This window comes from Dunckerocampus dactyliophorus, chromosome 11 (assembly GCF_027744805.1).
Source record: "Dunckerocampus dactyliophorus isolate RoL2022-P2 chromosome 11, RoL_Ddac_1.1, whole genome shotgun sequence".
In the NCBI taxonomy this organism is placed as follows: domain Eukaryota; kingdom Metazoa; phylum Chordata; class Actinopteri; order Syngnathiformes; family Syngnathidae; genus Dunckerocampus; species Dunckerocampus dactyliophorus.
In genome coordinates, this window is record NC_072829.1 from 28,013,319 (window position 1) to 28,027,400 (window position 14,082).

General features: G+C 42.9%; 1 protein-coding gene across 4 annotated transcripts in view; it reads right to left on the reverse strand.

Annotated features, from left to right (window-relative positions):
- Nucleotides 1-13,363, reverse strand: part of LOC129189466 (serine/threonine-protein phosphatase 2A 55 kDa regulatory subunit B gamma isoform) — a 32,035-nt gene extending 18,672 nt beyond the window's left edge. For 2 of the 4 annotated variants that reach the window (XM_054791137.1, XM_054791141.1), the window contains exons 1-7: nucleotides 12,569-13,363; nucleotides 12,376-12,477; nucleotides 11,135-11,285; nucleotides 9,548-11,047; nucleotides 5,085-5,209; nucleotides 4,534-4,870; nucleotides 1,112-2,909 (exon numbers count right to left, since the gene is read on the reverse strand). In XM_054791137.1, coding sequence (XP_054647112.1) covers nucleotides 1,112-1,193 — 82 coding nt within the window. In that variant the 5' untranslated portion in view covers nucleotides 1,194-2,909; nucleotides 4,534-4,870; nucleotides 5,085-5,209; ... (2 more) ...; nucleotides 12,376-12,477; nucleotides 12,569-13,363. The remainder of the gene's footprint in view (nucleotides 1-1,111; nucleotides 2,910-4,533; nucleotides 4,871-5,084; nucleotides 5,210-9,547; nucleotides 11,048-11,134; nucleotides 11,286-12,375; nucleotides 12,478-12,568) is intronic. The other 2 variants (XM_054791138.1, XM_054791139.1) reach the window with 2 other exon arrangements.
- Between the last annotated feature and the right edge of the window lie 719 nt (nucleotides 13,364-14,082).

A 14,082-nucleotide genomic window follows, 5' to 3' on the forward strand; every position in this document is an offset into this window, starting at 1 on the left:
TTCCATTACTTGCTGTGTGAAAAACAAATCAGATTACGATTCCCCTATATGCTAAAATACTAAACCCTCTCGAGTGTGAATTATACATTTCACAAATAGTCTTCATGGAGAGGAGCCCAAAAGGAGAAGAAAAGCAATGGCTTGAAGGAGGGGGGGAAGAGTGGGTGTATGTACTAAAGGAGGGGGAATTCCCCTTTTTTTATGAGCCGAGCTACAACAGGAACGGGGAGGAGGAGCAGACGCCCCACAGTCCCAATTACGGATATGTCAGCTTTGGGAAAACATCGGCCATTAAAGCTTGGCCAAAAACACACACTCCTTAAAAGCGAGGACAAGCGTTGCTCAGCAGGAGATGTTTGTGTACATGTGCTGGCCAGTGTGTGTGCAGCTCATGCACTCGCCGTGCATTTTCCTGTGTACGTGTGCACAACTGTGGACTCAATAACCCAGGAGAGAAATAAAGAGGTTGGAAAGCGAAGTGGGGGAGACTAAATTGATCCCTATCCTGCAGTTTAGGAGTTATCAGGAAAAAACGTTGTGCGGTGAGGAATGATTTAGGACACGTCACATCACAGGGAAGCAGAAGCGGCGCGCTCCTAATGGACCCAATCGACTCAAGCATGCTGGAAAAGCAAGTGTAATTCTGTTGAGACAACTTCAGAGACACTCGATGCTGAAATTAGTCATGTTGGGCAAAAATAATTCCAACAGATTTGTCAAAGACTACCATTCAAAAAGATTAGGAGCTTAGAGATTTACGACCAATTTAGCCTCACAACAATATTGAAAACTGTGATTATGCGTCGACAGCTTGTAAATACTACAATGTAATCCTCTGGTATATTTGACTGAGCTGCTCAACACGGTAGAGGAAGTATTCAAAAGAGACTGAGCCTCGTCTCGTAAAACTATTTAAGGGAATCAATCACACACTCACACATAACACAGTCTGAGATAAAAATATCAAGGCTGGTACAGAAATAGTGGCGGGAAAAAGGAATGACGCAGACTGACAAACTCGGAAAATTCACACACACACACACAAATTCAATTGTGAGGTCATGTGGCGACATGTGACCTTCTGGGGAAGAGAAGAGGATAGAGCACACACCTTCAGTGTAAGAGGCAAACGGCTCAGGCTCCAGAGAAAGGGTAGTGATGTCGGAGCACAGCACCTGGATGGGGCTCAACATCCTGGGGGAGGACTCCAAGGTGGAGAGGGGTGGACAGGATGGGCGGAGCTCTTCAGGCTATAGCCAGGAGCAGCCCTGCAAGAGGAGTAAGGGATGGAGGGAGGATAGGTGCAAAGGGAAAGGACGGAAGGAAGGAAGGGGTGGGGTCTGAGTTACTACATCACCATATTTGGCCATGAGTACTCACCAAAGAAGACAGAGAGGCGGTGTATTTGTGATCATACTGTATCTAACGGGCCTGTTTTGCACGGAGAGGAGAAAGTCATGCAAGGCGGACACATAGAAAGAGCTAAATGAACATCTGTAGACTTCATGTTAGGCTCTTTCCCTAAATGTACGGGCCAATGAAATCAGTTGTATTTTTTCCCAAATTCCGTTTACACTTATTTTACCAGCATAGAGTGTGTACTTTTGTGACAGTAAATAAAAAGGTCGGTGAATTAAATGCAAAAATCCTGACATTTATTGATGCAATACATCATTGGCCAGTTTTGCCCAGTAGTTCAGAAACGGATGGAGCTTGGCTAACTTTTCTAATTGGACGTCAGCCTCTTCACGCACAAATATTCAACAAACTGTAACACCTGTGCTTGTGGTTCAGGAAGACGTAGTCACCGATGCAATTCCAATCGCGTTAAAAATGAAAGATATTTTTTATGGCAACCTTATTTTGTTTAAACAATTAGACAGTATGTGTCGAACAGCGCTCTTATTTTGAAGGCAGGAAGTGTGTTGTGTGTATTGAGAATGTCTATTGTCCTTATTTCACGCAGAACTTGCACGACGTCAGCGGGCATCGTAAAATACTCGTTTACTTGAACATGAACGCTAAAACACACTCATACAGCCTGAGTCACACACACACAGTCGCACTAGCATGCTCTGCTAAACTAAGCTGACCCCGCTAGCTCCCATTCACGCACCATAAGAGAGGGGTTTTGCCAACTTTTGCCAGTGTTTCGGGTCACAGTTTTTGACATTTTAGTTCGGGAGGGGTGGGCTAGTGTTTGTGATGAGATTCCACCATGATTGAGCGGTCCGCCGAGGAAATACTTCCCTACACAAACGTTCCTTCTCCTCACGATGACAGCATTCCATTCACATTCTGTCAATTTCCGTGAGATTCTGCATTTAACAGTAGATTCCGTTTTTATTGGCCAATTCCGCAATTCTGTTAACACGGAAATCATAGGATCCCTGTAAGTGTGTGCCTGTGCCGAAATCAAATATGCCCCATTTCCTCAAAAAGTTGACTTAGGCCATAAACACCTCCTCTTTTTAACCTTGTAATTTGAGTCAATACTATTTTTATTACATATTTGGGTAAACACCCTTGAGGAATTTGTATGTAAGTAGTTTAAATACTTTTTGTATGTACTGTATCTTCAGATCTTATCTATTATCAAAGAAGGATGGCATCTTAGTTTTTCTTTGGGAAATCATAATCAAGTAGTGAAATTCAGAGCAATACTATGACAAGGCAAGAAATGCATCGATTGATGGCTCATTTATGTGCAAGATTTTCGGGTAACAGGCTGAACCAACAACTTAACAACCCAATAGAGCGCTTTTTAAAAAAAATAGATCATGAATAATGTATTCCCAAACGTGAAAAAAGGCAAAATATTTGGATTTTTGAGTATTTAAAGCAAAGCCCTCATCCATCCCTGGAGGTAATTCCACTCCAGTCAGAGCACAGTGCAACAAAGGGAGCTACTGAGGAAGAGAAGAGGGAAGAAAGAGAAAAGGTATAAGAGATGGAGAAAAGTGGGGAGGGGAGGAATGGTGGAGGAAGGTTAAGTACCCTTCCTTTGTAGGTGTTGAAGGCCAGCGGGACTCCCCATGGGAAGATCTTCAGACATACTCTTATGTATGCGCATGCACACACACTTGCAGACGCAAACATATAATACAACCTGAGCGAACAAAGAAACAAGATGCGCTCACAGACACAGACATGAATATATGAATGCAACACTGGAAACACAGCAGCGTTAAATTAAATACAAAATAAAAAACATCATACAGCCACTTTTTCGGTATTTGCCTTGAGCACACACGTACGACCTTTCAGCAGTGTTGGCTAATTGTCCAGCATGCAAGCCACTTCAGCAATGCTGCGAGATACTTTGGAGGACTGAGCAATGAGGGGAGAGAGGAGGAGGGGGGCGGTGGAAAAAGGGTGGAGGGATGTGGAGGGGGTGCACACATGGAAGAAGAGGCAGGTAATGAATCATTTAGTTTATTTGAGACAGAAGCTAACTGAGTGATCCTCTGACATTGATTTACCTACTGTTCGACAACTATCTATCAGCGGGCTCAGGTCAATGCGTCGCAGTTTGTGTGTCCACGCAGATGTGTGTGCGTGTCTGTGTTCATGTGTGGCCGCCATGCTGAGCGCTCATCAGTAATTCAGCCTGAATAGCGCCTGTCTGAGGGGCGGAGAATAATTAATCCTGCTATTATTGGTGGGCGGGGACGACCTGTCAGTCATACTGACCAAGCATGAAGACCAGCATGTTTTTATGGCACTGTTGCTATGGTAATAATGCACGGTTGCAGCAGGTGACTTCCTGCAGCTCTCTGTCGTCTCGGACAAAGGCAGGTATTAATTACTGAAGAAAGAAAAGGTTAAATAAACACTGTGCCTGCAAAAATGTACACCATCAACAGGCTGCACTGCAGGTGTCTCCTGACTAATGCTGAGTGAAGGTAATTATTTCACAGCACTATCAGAGGAAGCCTCCATTCAGGTGACACAGACAGAAAGGAAGGGTTAGATTGGGGTTGTAATTGACATTATTGGAAGGCATGGGGGGAGCAGAAAACAAAATAAAATGGCTTGTGTGCAGCTGGCCCCATCTTCAAATCTGATACGCTATCTATTCAATTTGACACCCGCAGTTTATTACGCTTGGGAGGCGCATGTGTCTCGGAGAGGCAAGGTCACACAGCATGTTTCTTATTACAAAACCAACATAAATTCGGGGCAGATTGATTCTTCCTTTGAGTGAAACTACAGTGTGCATTATGCAACGGAAGAGGGCGGAGGACAACAAGAAAAGAGCACAATGAGATAAGGAGGAGCGTAAGACTTGGCAAAAACACTTCAATTTTGTAAATTGAAGACAGGGTTGTACTCCTATTTGCAGCTTTGTCAGCACTTCACCAATCGAGGCAGATTTACAAGATCAGGAGGCAGTCCTGACCTTCTCAGATAAGCATTACACACTTGTACACACACATACACACACACACACACACACATTCCGTAAGTATCATACTGAACGCACATGGCATCACACACACACACGAATGTTTCACTCTCTGCCCCGCTTACCTTCAGTCACATAGTTGTGGTCGGGGAGGAAGCCGTGGTGGTTGAGCGTCAGGGTCGTGTCAGTGTCTTCGCCCATCGGCGGGGCTGAGGAGAGCGCCCGTCCTGGGGGGGCAGGGTGGTGGTGACGGTGGCAGAGCGGTGTCTGAGGGGGTGGTGGGGATGCCGGCCAGCACAGCGCCCATTACTGCTGCTCGCCAACGCCTCGTCAGCACAGAGGCGCAGTCATCTTACAGCTGATGAGGATGAAGAGGTGGTGGAGGGGGGTGGGGCGGGGGGCAAGTTGGTCCCAAAGGTTGAGCGGGGGTCCTGAGAGCGGCTTGTGACGCCAGACTTAAACCTGCAAGGATATGTTGAGGCTCAAGAATGAAAAACTTCATGACACGGGAATAATTATATACAGTCCATGAATGTATGGATGCTCCAGAAGGGCGGGAGTGGGGGGGTGGGGAGGGTAAGTCGCTGGCTGGTGTCTCTCTCCGCAGTGCTGATGCTCCTGCAGTAAACTCCCAAGCATGGACGCACACACATACAGCGCTACAACACACACCCACCTGCTCTCTCTGCAATATGCCAGGAAACACTCGGTGGATCCTCCTGGAAAAACAGGACTCTCCTTTCTTCATCTGCTTTTCAAAAATGAGGAGGAGAAGGTCCTGGTCCTGCTGCAGTCTGCACTCTGACATGCGAAAGGCAGAGTAAAAGGTAGAGAGAGAGGGGGGGGAGGGAGCAAGAGAGTGAGTGAGTGTATGATATGGTGTGTGAGTGTGATGCATCAAAACAGGCCACACCCACTACCTAGCTCGACCAATCATGTCAGAGCAGAGACCTTGCCTGACCACTGAGTACAGGTTATAAAAGATCAGGAGTGGCGTCAGTGGCAGTGTCTTTTAAGCTGGTATTAACTGGTAATAAAGCGGGTAAATGAGACTAACGGGGAGATGAGAGACACACACACACGAATGGGGAGATTCCACAGCCAAATAAAAGAAAAAGTCACAATTAAGTAATAAATAATAAATACAAATGTGTTTTCTTCCTTGCTCTTTGCCGCATGTCTCCGAAGTGTTTTGAAATTTGTATTTTTTATGATTTATTTTTAATGGCCATACACTGGTGGAGGTATGACTAGCAATTATGTATCATGACGGCATCGTTGAGGATATTGTGTCCACTTCAGTGATAGCTGTAAAATGTTTAACAAGAGTCATGTGTCATCCTATTTCTGTCTGACACATTTTTGGTCACATTTCAACTATCAAGGGCTTGGCTCATGTATTTTGTGGTCAATCACACACAGAGTACATCTAGAATGACACTCACACAGACCTCCACCAAGGACAAACAAACCTAAAAGTGTCCGTCTGGCGCGATTCCCTGCAAAAACAAGGACATGTCAAGCCGTACTGTTCGGTCAAAATTGACTTTTTTGAAAAATGTGCCGGTAAACACCACATGACTGCACTATTAGTCATCAAGGCTTAGACGCATTCTTATGACAGTAATGATGCACTGCATGTCTTTCATAACTTTTAATACTAATATTATGATAATGATGCAACCGATGACTTAACCCTGATGCAAATGTGACATATTCTACGTCTCTACATCCTCTACGATCTTTTCAACCTCTTCAAGTTCAGGCAGGCTAAAGTCTAAAAGAACTTGATAGCTGCCATCCATCCAAGCCCACTCCAGCCCTAGTGGTAGCCCACATGCCAGTTCAACTGCCGCACACAACAAGCGTTTTTTTTTTTTTGCTCCATATGTTGTATGTGGTGGCCCCTAATGCAAGCAGACTGTAACTGTGAAAAGTGAAAATTACTCAGTCCACACATTTATTTGATAGTGTCTTCCTTCCTTACCAGGCCCATGTGCCACCCCTTTACAAAGGTTTGTCATTTTTGCACACTCTTGCCAACTAACAAACCAACAAATGAAAATAAAAGCATTTTGTGCTAGGACTAAGTAAATGGCCACAATTCCTAAGGATGACTTTACAATTACAATTAATGAGAGCTGACAGATACACTCATTGTACATTTTTTAAGACAAGTTGAAAAATGGCAAGAATTTACATTTTGCACTGTTGGATCTTAAGAAGGTTCTAAGTAGACCTTCAAAATGTAAAAAAGAAGAAAAGGGGGTGAGACAAAAACAAATTTTGAGCAAGCAATTAATTGCAAACAAGCGTTAAAGTGAAATAGGCTGATCAGACGTTTAAGACAAAAAAAAAACTAAAATGGAAAAAGGAGTCAGTAATGAGTAGCTTTGGCAATCTTGTTAATCACCTCAAAAATGGGTGTGGGCATGCTTGGTGCCAGTGTTTCCAGGAGGCTAGTGGGGATGTTGCTCCAGGTGGTGAAGATGCCTTCACGGAGGACATCCACTGTCTGGAACTGATGTCCATTTTGTAAACTTCCTTTGCCATCCATCCCCAAATGTTCTCAATTGGATTTAGATCCGGGGAACACACCAGATGGTCCAAAAGAGTGAGCCTATTCCTCTGGATGAAGTCCTTTGTCAGGTGCGCATTGTGAAGTGCAGCGTTGTCCTGTTGAAAAAGCCAGTCATTACCACACAGACGAGGGCCTTCAGTCATGAGGGACGCCCCTTGCAACATCCCCACATAGCCAGATGCCGTTTGACGCCCCTGCACAACCTCAAGTGCCATTGCTCCATTGAAGTATCATGATGGCGTCCCCTCCACTGTGCCGTGTGGAAAACATGTCAGGTGGGATCTCCTTGTCATGCCAGTAACGTTGGAAGCCATCAGGACCGTGTCTTGACGGACAGCTAATCGGATCCTCGGTTTCAGAGCCGGTGACATTTTTTGTGGTCTACCACTTGACTTTTTGTTCCAAAGCATACCTGACAGAAAATGACATTGAGTCCACATTTGTGCCAAAGATTTTGGCTTTTAAAGGCTGTGGTCTTAAACTGTTGATCAGCTGCTGCCTATTTCATAACAGCCTATTTTATCACTTTAATGCTTGTTTGCAATAAATTGCTTCCTCAAAATGTTTCTGTCTCACTCCCATTTTTTCCTTTTTGCATTCTGAAACTCTACGTAGAACCTCCTTAAGATCCAACGGTGCAAAATTTTTCAGCTCATCTTAAAATTTTGATCAGGAGTCTATATATCAATTAGAAGGTCATTTTGAATCTTCTGTATGAGGCAGAAACCCGACATGTACTGTAAACCACAGCAAATTGATAACATGAAAATCCCTCATTATTAGCTTGATCATTGTAGTCCTACAAACCACTGACAGACTGAGAATCACTTCAAATTAGCACACCAACACACACGCATGCACGCACACCCACACCCACACCCACAGACAGAGATTTCCATCACTGTGGCAGCAGAGGGTGGTAGCTGCCAGTAACAGTTGGTGCCATCACTGGTGCTGGCCGACCGCCACCAGGCATTAAATCCCCCCCCCTCCCACAGCAGGACACAAGTATAGCTGTTTATCTGACTTCCTCTGAGCATGCTGTCAATGCCCTCCCTCAATCTGGATTTAGCACACTGACGCCATTGGCCCTTCTTTCTGTACTTAGAGACCCACCCTAGCAGATCCACCACAGGTCTCCACAAAACCCACCCACTTTCACAAATACAGTATATAGACCACATACCTTTTCAACAATAAGCCATCAAATCCTCCTTTTGTTGACTCTATAAAACACATGAGTTGTGCAATGTTGCTTACAGCCACACCGAGAAGCTAATTGTTGATGCGCTATCCCTTAACTTCACAGCAGATGTGTTTCAACAGATAGACAGATACTTTATTCATCTCTGAGAGCAATTCACATTTCCAGCAGCTCTGCAAAAATGTCATCATGAACTTAATCACTTCATCACAAAATGAAACAACCAAGGCAAGACATGAGAGAAAATAAAATCAAATAAAAATAGATAAAAATCAAATTTGTAGTGTAATAATACATATTAAATTATAAAAATACACAATAATAATAATACATAATGAGGTAATAAGTCCAGTCCTTCCATGACAGGAGATTTGTGATGTTACACATATCGCTTGATATCGGAATCGGAAATTGATATCGGACATCCCTATTTAATAGACTTTCAGACATGTGTATTCTCTTTTCAGCTCATTTGGAGTTGTTAATACATACAAATATATTATAATTCTGTCCTGTCATTTATCTTTCTTTCAATAAAATACAGTAAAAATGGGCATATTTCACAGATAATGGTGATAAACCATTATTTATTCATTTGAAAACCGGGATTCATCTGATTAAAAATTCTCACCACAGATTGCAGGAGATTAGCTCGAAAAGCCACAGCTCCCATGATGCTTAGCGTGCGCAACCAGGAAGTAGTGAATTTCCAAAATAGACGCTAGTATCACATGTTTTGATAAAAGTCATATTCAGCGATCGTGTTTTGATTGGACAAATCTTACGTAACGTTGACCAAATGTAGAATTGCTACACCTTCTGCTCAGATAATTAACACCGTGCCAACTGTTCAACTCCGATGATAGACACAGCCACACGTCGCGAGCAACTGACGCTGGGAACACCGAGGGCAGGCTGAATTGCAAGGTTTATAGCTTGCCTAAAGCACTAAATATGCGGCGCACCGCCACTTCCAAATGACGGCTATTATCATTCACAGTAGCGATGCCATAGCTCACAGTCTGATAGACTTCTGGCGGCCTTGTTCCTGCGAGACAGCTTTTCTCCTAAATGAGAAATATCATCATGCTCTAGTCTCGCCAGACCTTGTGACACCCCTATGTACTACTATTACAAAATATCGGCGCTTCTATTGATGTGTGCATTGTCTTCTTGCGCCATCCATGTCTCAAAAAACTCCCACCCAGTCGAGACAGTTCTTGCTTCTGTCCAAGGTTAATCACAGAATCACAGTTAATCACAGATTCTAGCTCATCAATTACATGACATAAAAAGACATAGCGGTAGTTGTTTACGATACAACAGAATCATAAACACATAAACAAGAACTGACCTTGCTGCTTTAGCTGTTTGTCTAGAAACTGCAAATCAGTCCAGCTTGTCCTGGTTGACCCAGCATTACCGACATGGCCTGTCTCCTGCAGCGACCAAGCATGTGAGACACGAAGCCTTGATCGCACACTGGTCTTGTTACCTTGAGAGAACAAGAGGACTGTAACAATCAGCCATCATCAGCGTCATCATTCCGACATGGATATGCCCTGGCGTGAACAATGTGTGCTCACGTTAGTCACTAGTCTGGAATCGAAATAACTCCAATCTGGATGTCAGAAAACAGTTTCTGGCCAAGATAAGTGGACTGAGTGGAGGTATTAAAGTGGGAGTGACAAGTGTTCTTCCTGTAATGCTTTTGACCGTCTGCCCCCGTTGACCAGATGCTAGTCTCTTTGGCCATCCCCCAACTCCACATGGTCGCTTAGCAACCTGTGACCTGCTGATGTAGTGAAAGCAGACATTTGCGCAAACACTTGGGTTGGGGGAAAAAAAATGCAAGAACTTTGAAAGAGGAAGATAATACACTTCCGTTGCAACCTTACCCCAAAAGAGATGCTTTAAATCTAATAAGTGTTCTTCTCGGATAAGTACTAATAATGAAAAATTACATTATTTTGTGACTACTCATCAATACGATGTTCAGCCAGTCTAATAATATTAGCACATTACGTGAGTAATTAAATGCCGTCAGCAGACTTTGGATCAGCCCAGTGCCTTGAGCGGGCACGGCGCTGTAATCCCTTAAAGAGGGGTTTCACTACAGGAAAGGCAACCCACATGAAACCAAAAGTCCCAGGGGACAGTGAAAGCAGAGATTATGATCAGAAGCCGCCTCGCAATGGCGGGAGAGGAATATTAGAGAAAATGCAGACCCTGCTCCGAGGCCTGCGTGACAGCAATAGATAGGCTTGCTCGTGTGGAGCATGGGTAAATATTTCTTCTCATTTTACACCAGCGTGACACATTTTGGGAGAGTGGAGCAATAACTGGGGTGTCTGGGGGATAATTTGACTCTGGAGGGATTAGAGAATGGTGATGGAATGACACTTAGGCCCAAAGGCGGGAGGTTGAGTGTTTTTTTTTTTTACTTCCCTGGTGAATTAAAGCATCAGCCAGAGGGAGAGAAATAAACTGAAACACGAGCACATAAAAGGTAAAGAGCACATTACATGCTAGCCTGACATGGCAACCTTACAGGGAAAACAGTGATTATGGCATGTCCACTGTGAGCACTAATATTAAGACCTCATTTATACCAAATCAACCTGCACTGGAGGAATGGACTGTGGAGCCATTAAACCTTAAACCCTATTATCTGCGATTACTCAAGGCCAGAGGAAAAAAAATAAAACACTATTGTTCACATGTACTGACAAAATACAGTACCTGCAATCATCTTACCTTAGTTGCTCTATTTCCCCACCTTACACAGCTGAGTAAGAAGTCCTTCAATGTGGTCAGATGCTCATTTGTTGCCTTTCCTGCTGGTGCAAAGCAGCTTAGAGCAGAAAGGAGATTACATATAAATAAATGTATAAACAGAAAATACTGCAAAGCCACCATGACCCCTGCCTTTAATACTCACACGTAAGAGTACTCTTCTGAGACCCAAATCTGTGTCAGGATTTGGCTCTCGATAGTTGGCTTTTACAAGCTGCATTTACTGTGCAAAGTGCATGTCTAGAGATTTACTCTACGGCAGCGGTGTCCAACTTTTTTCCACCGAGGGTCACATACTGGAAAATGAAAGGATGCTTGATATTTGGTAAGATATATATATAAAAAAAAAATAATTAAATGCATTTCAGCTTTGTGATATAGGTGAAATGCTACTAAAATTATATTATTTTTCTCCATAATGGTGTGAGTTTATTCTTGTAAAATTGCAACTTTTTTTTAATTATTCGATTATGCCTTTATTCTCGTAAAATTAGTGGGTTTTTTTTAACTTTCTAAATAGTTCAACTTTCCTCTCGCTAAATTTCTTCTTGTAACTATGATTTTATTCCCATATTTTGACTTTATTCTTGTAATCTAACTTTTCCCCAACCTAATTATGCAAAAATTACCTTATTCTTTGTTTTGTTTCTCATAATATTACGACATTTAAAATGTTACATGTTTTTTCTTTAATATTTTTCCTCATAATACTACGGGTTTATTCTTGTAAAATTGCGACCTTTTTCCCTCATTTGATTACAACTTTATTCTCGTAACATTGCAGAGGTTTTCTTTCCTGCTGTTAGTTAGTTCAACTTTTCTGTTCTTGTAATTATGATTTTATTCCCATAATATTTTGACTTTATTTTTTGATAATATAACCTAATTTAGCAAACATGACGTTCTCTGTTTTGTCCAGTTCTCCTAATATTGCAACTTTTAAAATATAAAATGTTTTTTCTTTAATATTTTAACTGTATACTACTAAAATCACATTTTTATTCATAAGATTACAAGTTCATTCTTGTAAAATTGTGACCTTTTTGCGATTTTTCATTAGAACTTTTATTATTCTTGCAAAATTCATGTTTTTTTCCCCATTTCTGCTGTTGCTTTTTATTTTTCTAAATATAATTTTCCAAATATTTCACCTTACTTCTTGTGATTACTACTTTATTCCTGTAATATTTTAACATTTTCACCAACCTAAATTTCTAAAATTTTAATTTCATTCAGAATTCAGAATGACCCCGCATTTTGGACACCCCTGCTCAATGAAAACCCATCCTCCACTACCATGCGTATTTGTAGTCCTCACATTGCCCTTATCTGAGTCCTAAATGCACAATAAAAGGGTAATTAAATACATTGAAATGAATGTCTCACTTTCTAGTACCGGTAGTTCTTTGGAGCATTTCCCATCGGCAGCGAGACAGTTGACCCTCAGAAAAGAGGAGTAATTGTGCTATCATCCACCGACAGCTCAGCCTGCAGGGGGAAAAAAAAACAGTCACAATCCCTGCTCGGAATGTGCCAAGTGACAGACCAATATCATCCTCCTCACAATTTCAATGCATACCTTCAAGGTAGAACTGCGGTCCCATCAGGAAGACGCTCCAAGATATAAACATTATCAGAACAGATTAAATATTAAAACAGTCTTTTTTTTCACACTGCATTTTCTTAGACTGCAGGAGATGAATCATGTCGAGCGCTAATCAAACATATTTTCCATCAATTACACACACACTGTGGTTTCATTGTACAGTATATGCTCTTAGCTACAAGAAACTACAAGAGACATTTGATGCTGACAAACGTGCACATTTCTGCAAAGATCAGGGGAAAATATCACAAAAATGTAGGTCACAGATTAAAACGTGCTGAGGACATCGTCTATCAAATAGCTGCAAAAACACACACACACACACACAGAAAAGTACTTGCGAAATGTAATGTAGTAATGCTGCCACCCCGTGGTGACGGCGCGAATGGCATTACAATAGCACAGTCAACTTTTCTGGTGTACTGATTTTAAAAAAAAAGGAAATACATGGTTTTCAGCCAAATTATTGAGAAGCTTTGCACTGGTGGGAAATGATTCTTTGAAGGTAGAGTGCAGTGAAGTCATTATAGAGAAAAGTTGCAGTACTTTTTTAGTTGTTTTTTTCCACCCAAATGAAAAAGTATCACTTATGAACAGTAGGTAAAGAAATGCATAATTGAAATGAAGCACAACAAAAACAAAGAAAACTCAAATTACCGGTACAAGACCAATGCTTTGACCTTGGCCGTCAACATAACATTTTCAGATCAGTGGTGGGGAATTGATATATGAATATCATATTAAGTGCATGACCGTCGTTTTAAGAAACGTGTCCTCAAATGGGATTGGGGCCCATAGTTGGTTCCTGCTGCTCGTCCATGTAGAACAGATCTGCTTGGTGCACTCGGTGATTGTGCACCCTCAGGTTCCCCCTGTGGGCGAACTTCTTTCCGCATTCTGCACAAGCGAAGGGCCTCTTCCGCATGTGAACGTCTCGCTGGTGAGCTCTCAAATTGCCGCTGCGGGCGAAGCGCTTGCCACACTGGGCGCAACCAAATGGCCGCTCGCCAGTGTGCGTGCGAGTGTGAACGGTGAGCTCGGAAGGGGTGAGGAAGCTCTTTTCGCAGAACTGACATGAATGCAGGCGGACCCCCGTGTGGCGTAAGAGGTGTCTGCGTTGGTGGGAGGGGTAGGTGAAGGATTTGGTGCAGTACGGACAGGTGTAAGGTCGCCCGCTGGCTCCGGTAGAAGCTCCAGTGAGGCTCAGTGGGTGTGCTTGTCGTGCTTTGGGCAACTGTGAATTGGACTGTGGGCGGAGGGGGTCTCTGCTGCTAAATGCGGTCCGCCTAATGTGATTAACTGGGCCAATCCTGTCATCACTCTGTCTCCATGGTGAGAGAACCTCTGACTGTTGAGCGTCAACTTGCTCCACCCTTAGTCTCTGCTCAGACTTTTGATTGGAGTTCTGGTTCTCCTGAGACACAAAAGGGCCGTCCTCTTTGGTACTGCTATCAGATTGGAGACCGGTTGTGTCCATGCTGGCACTG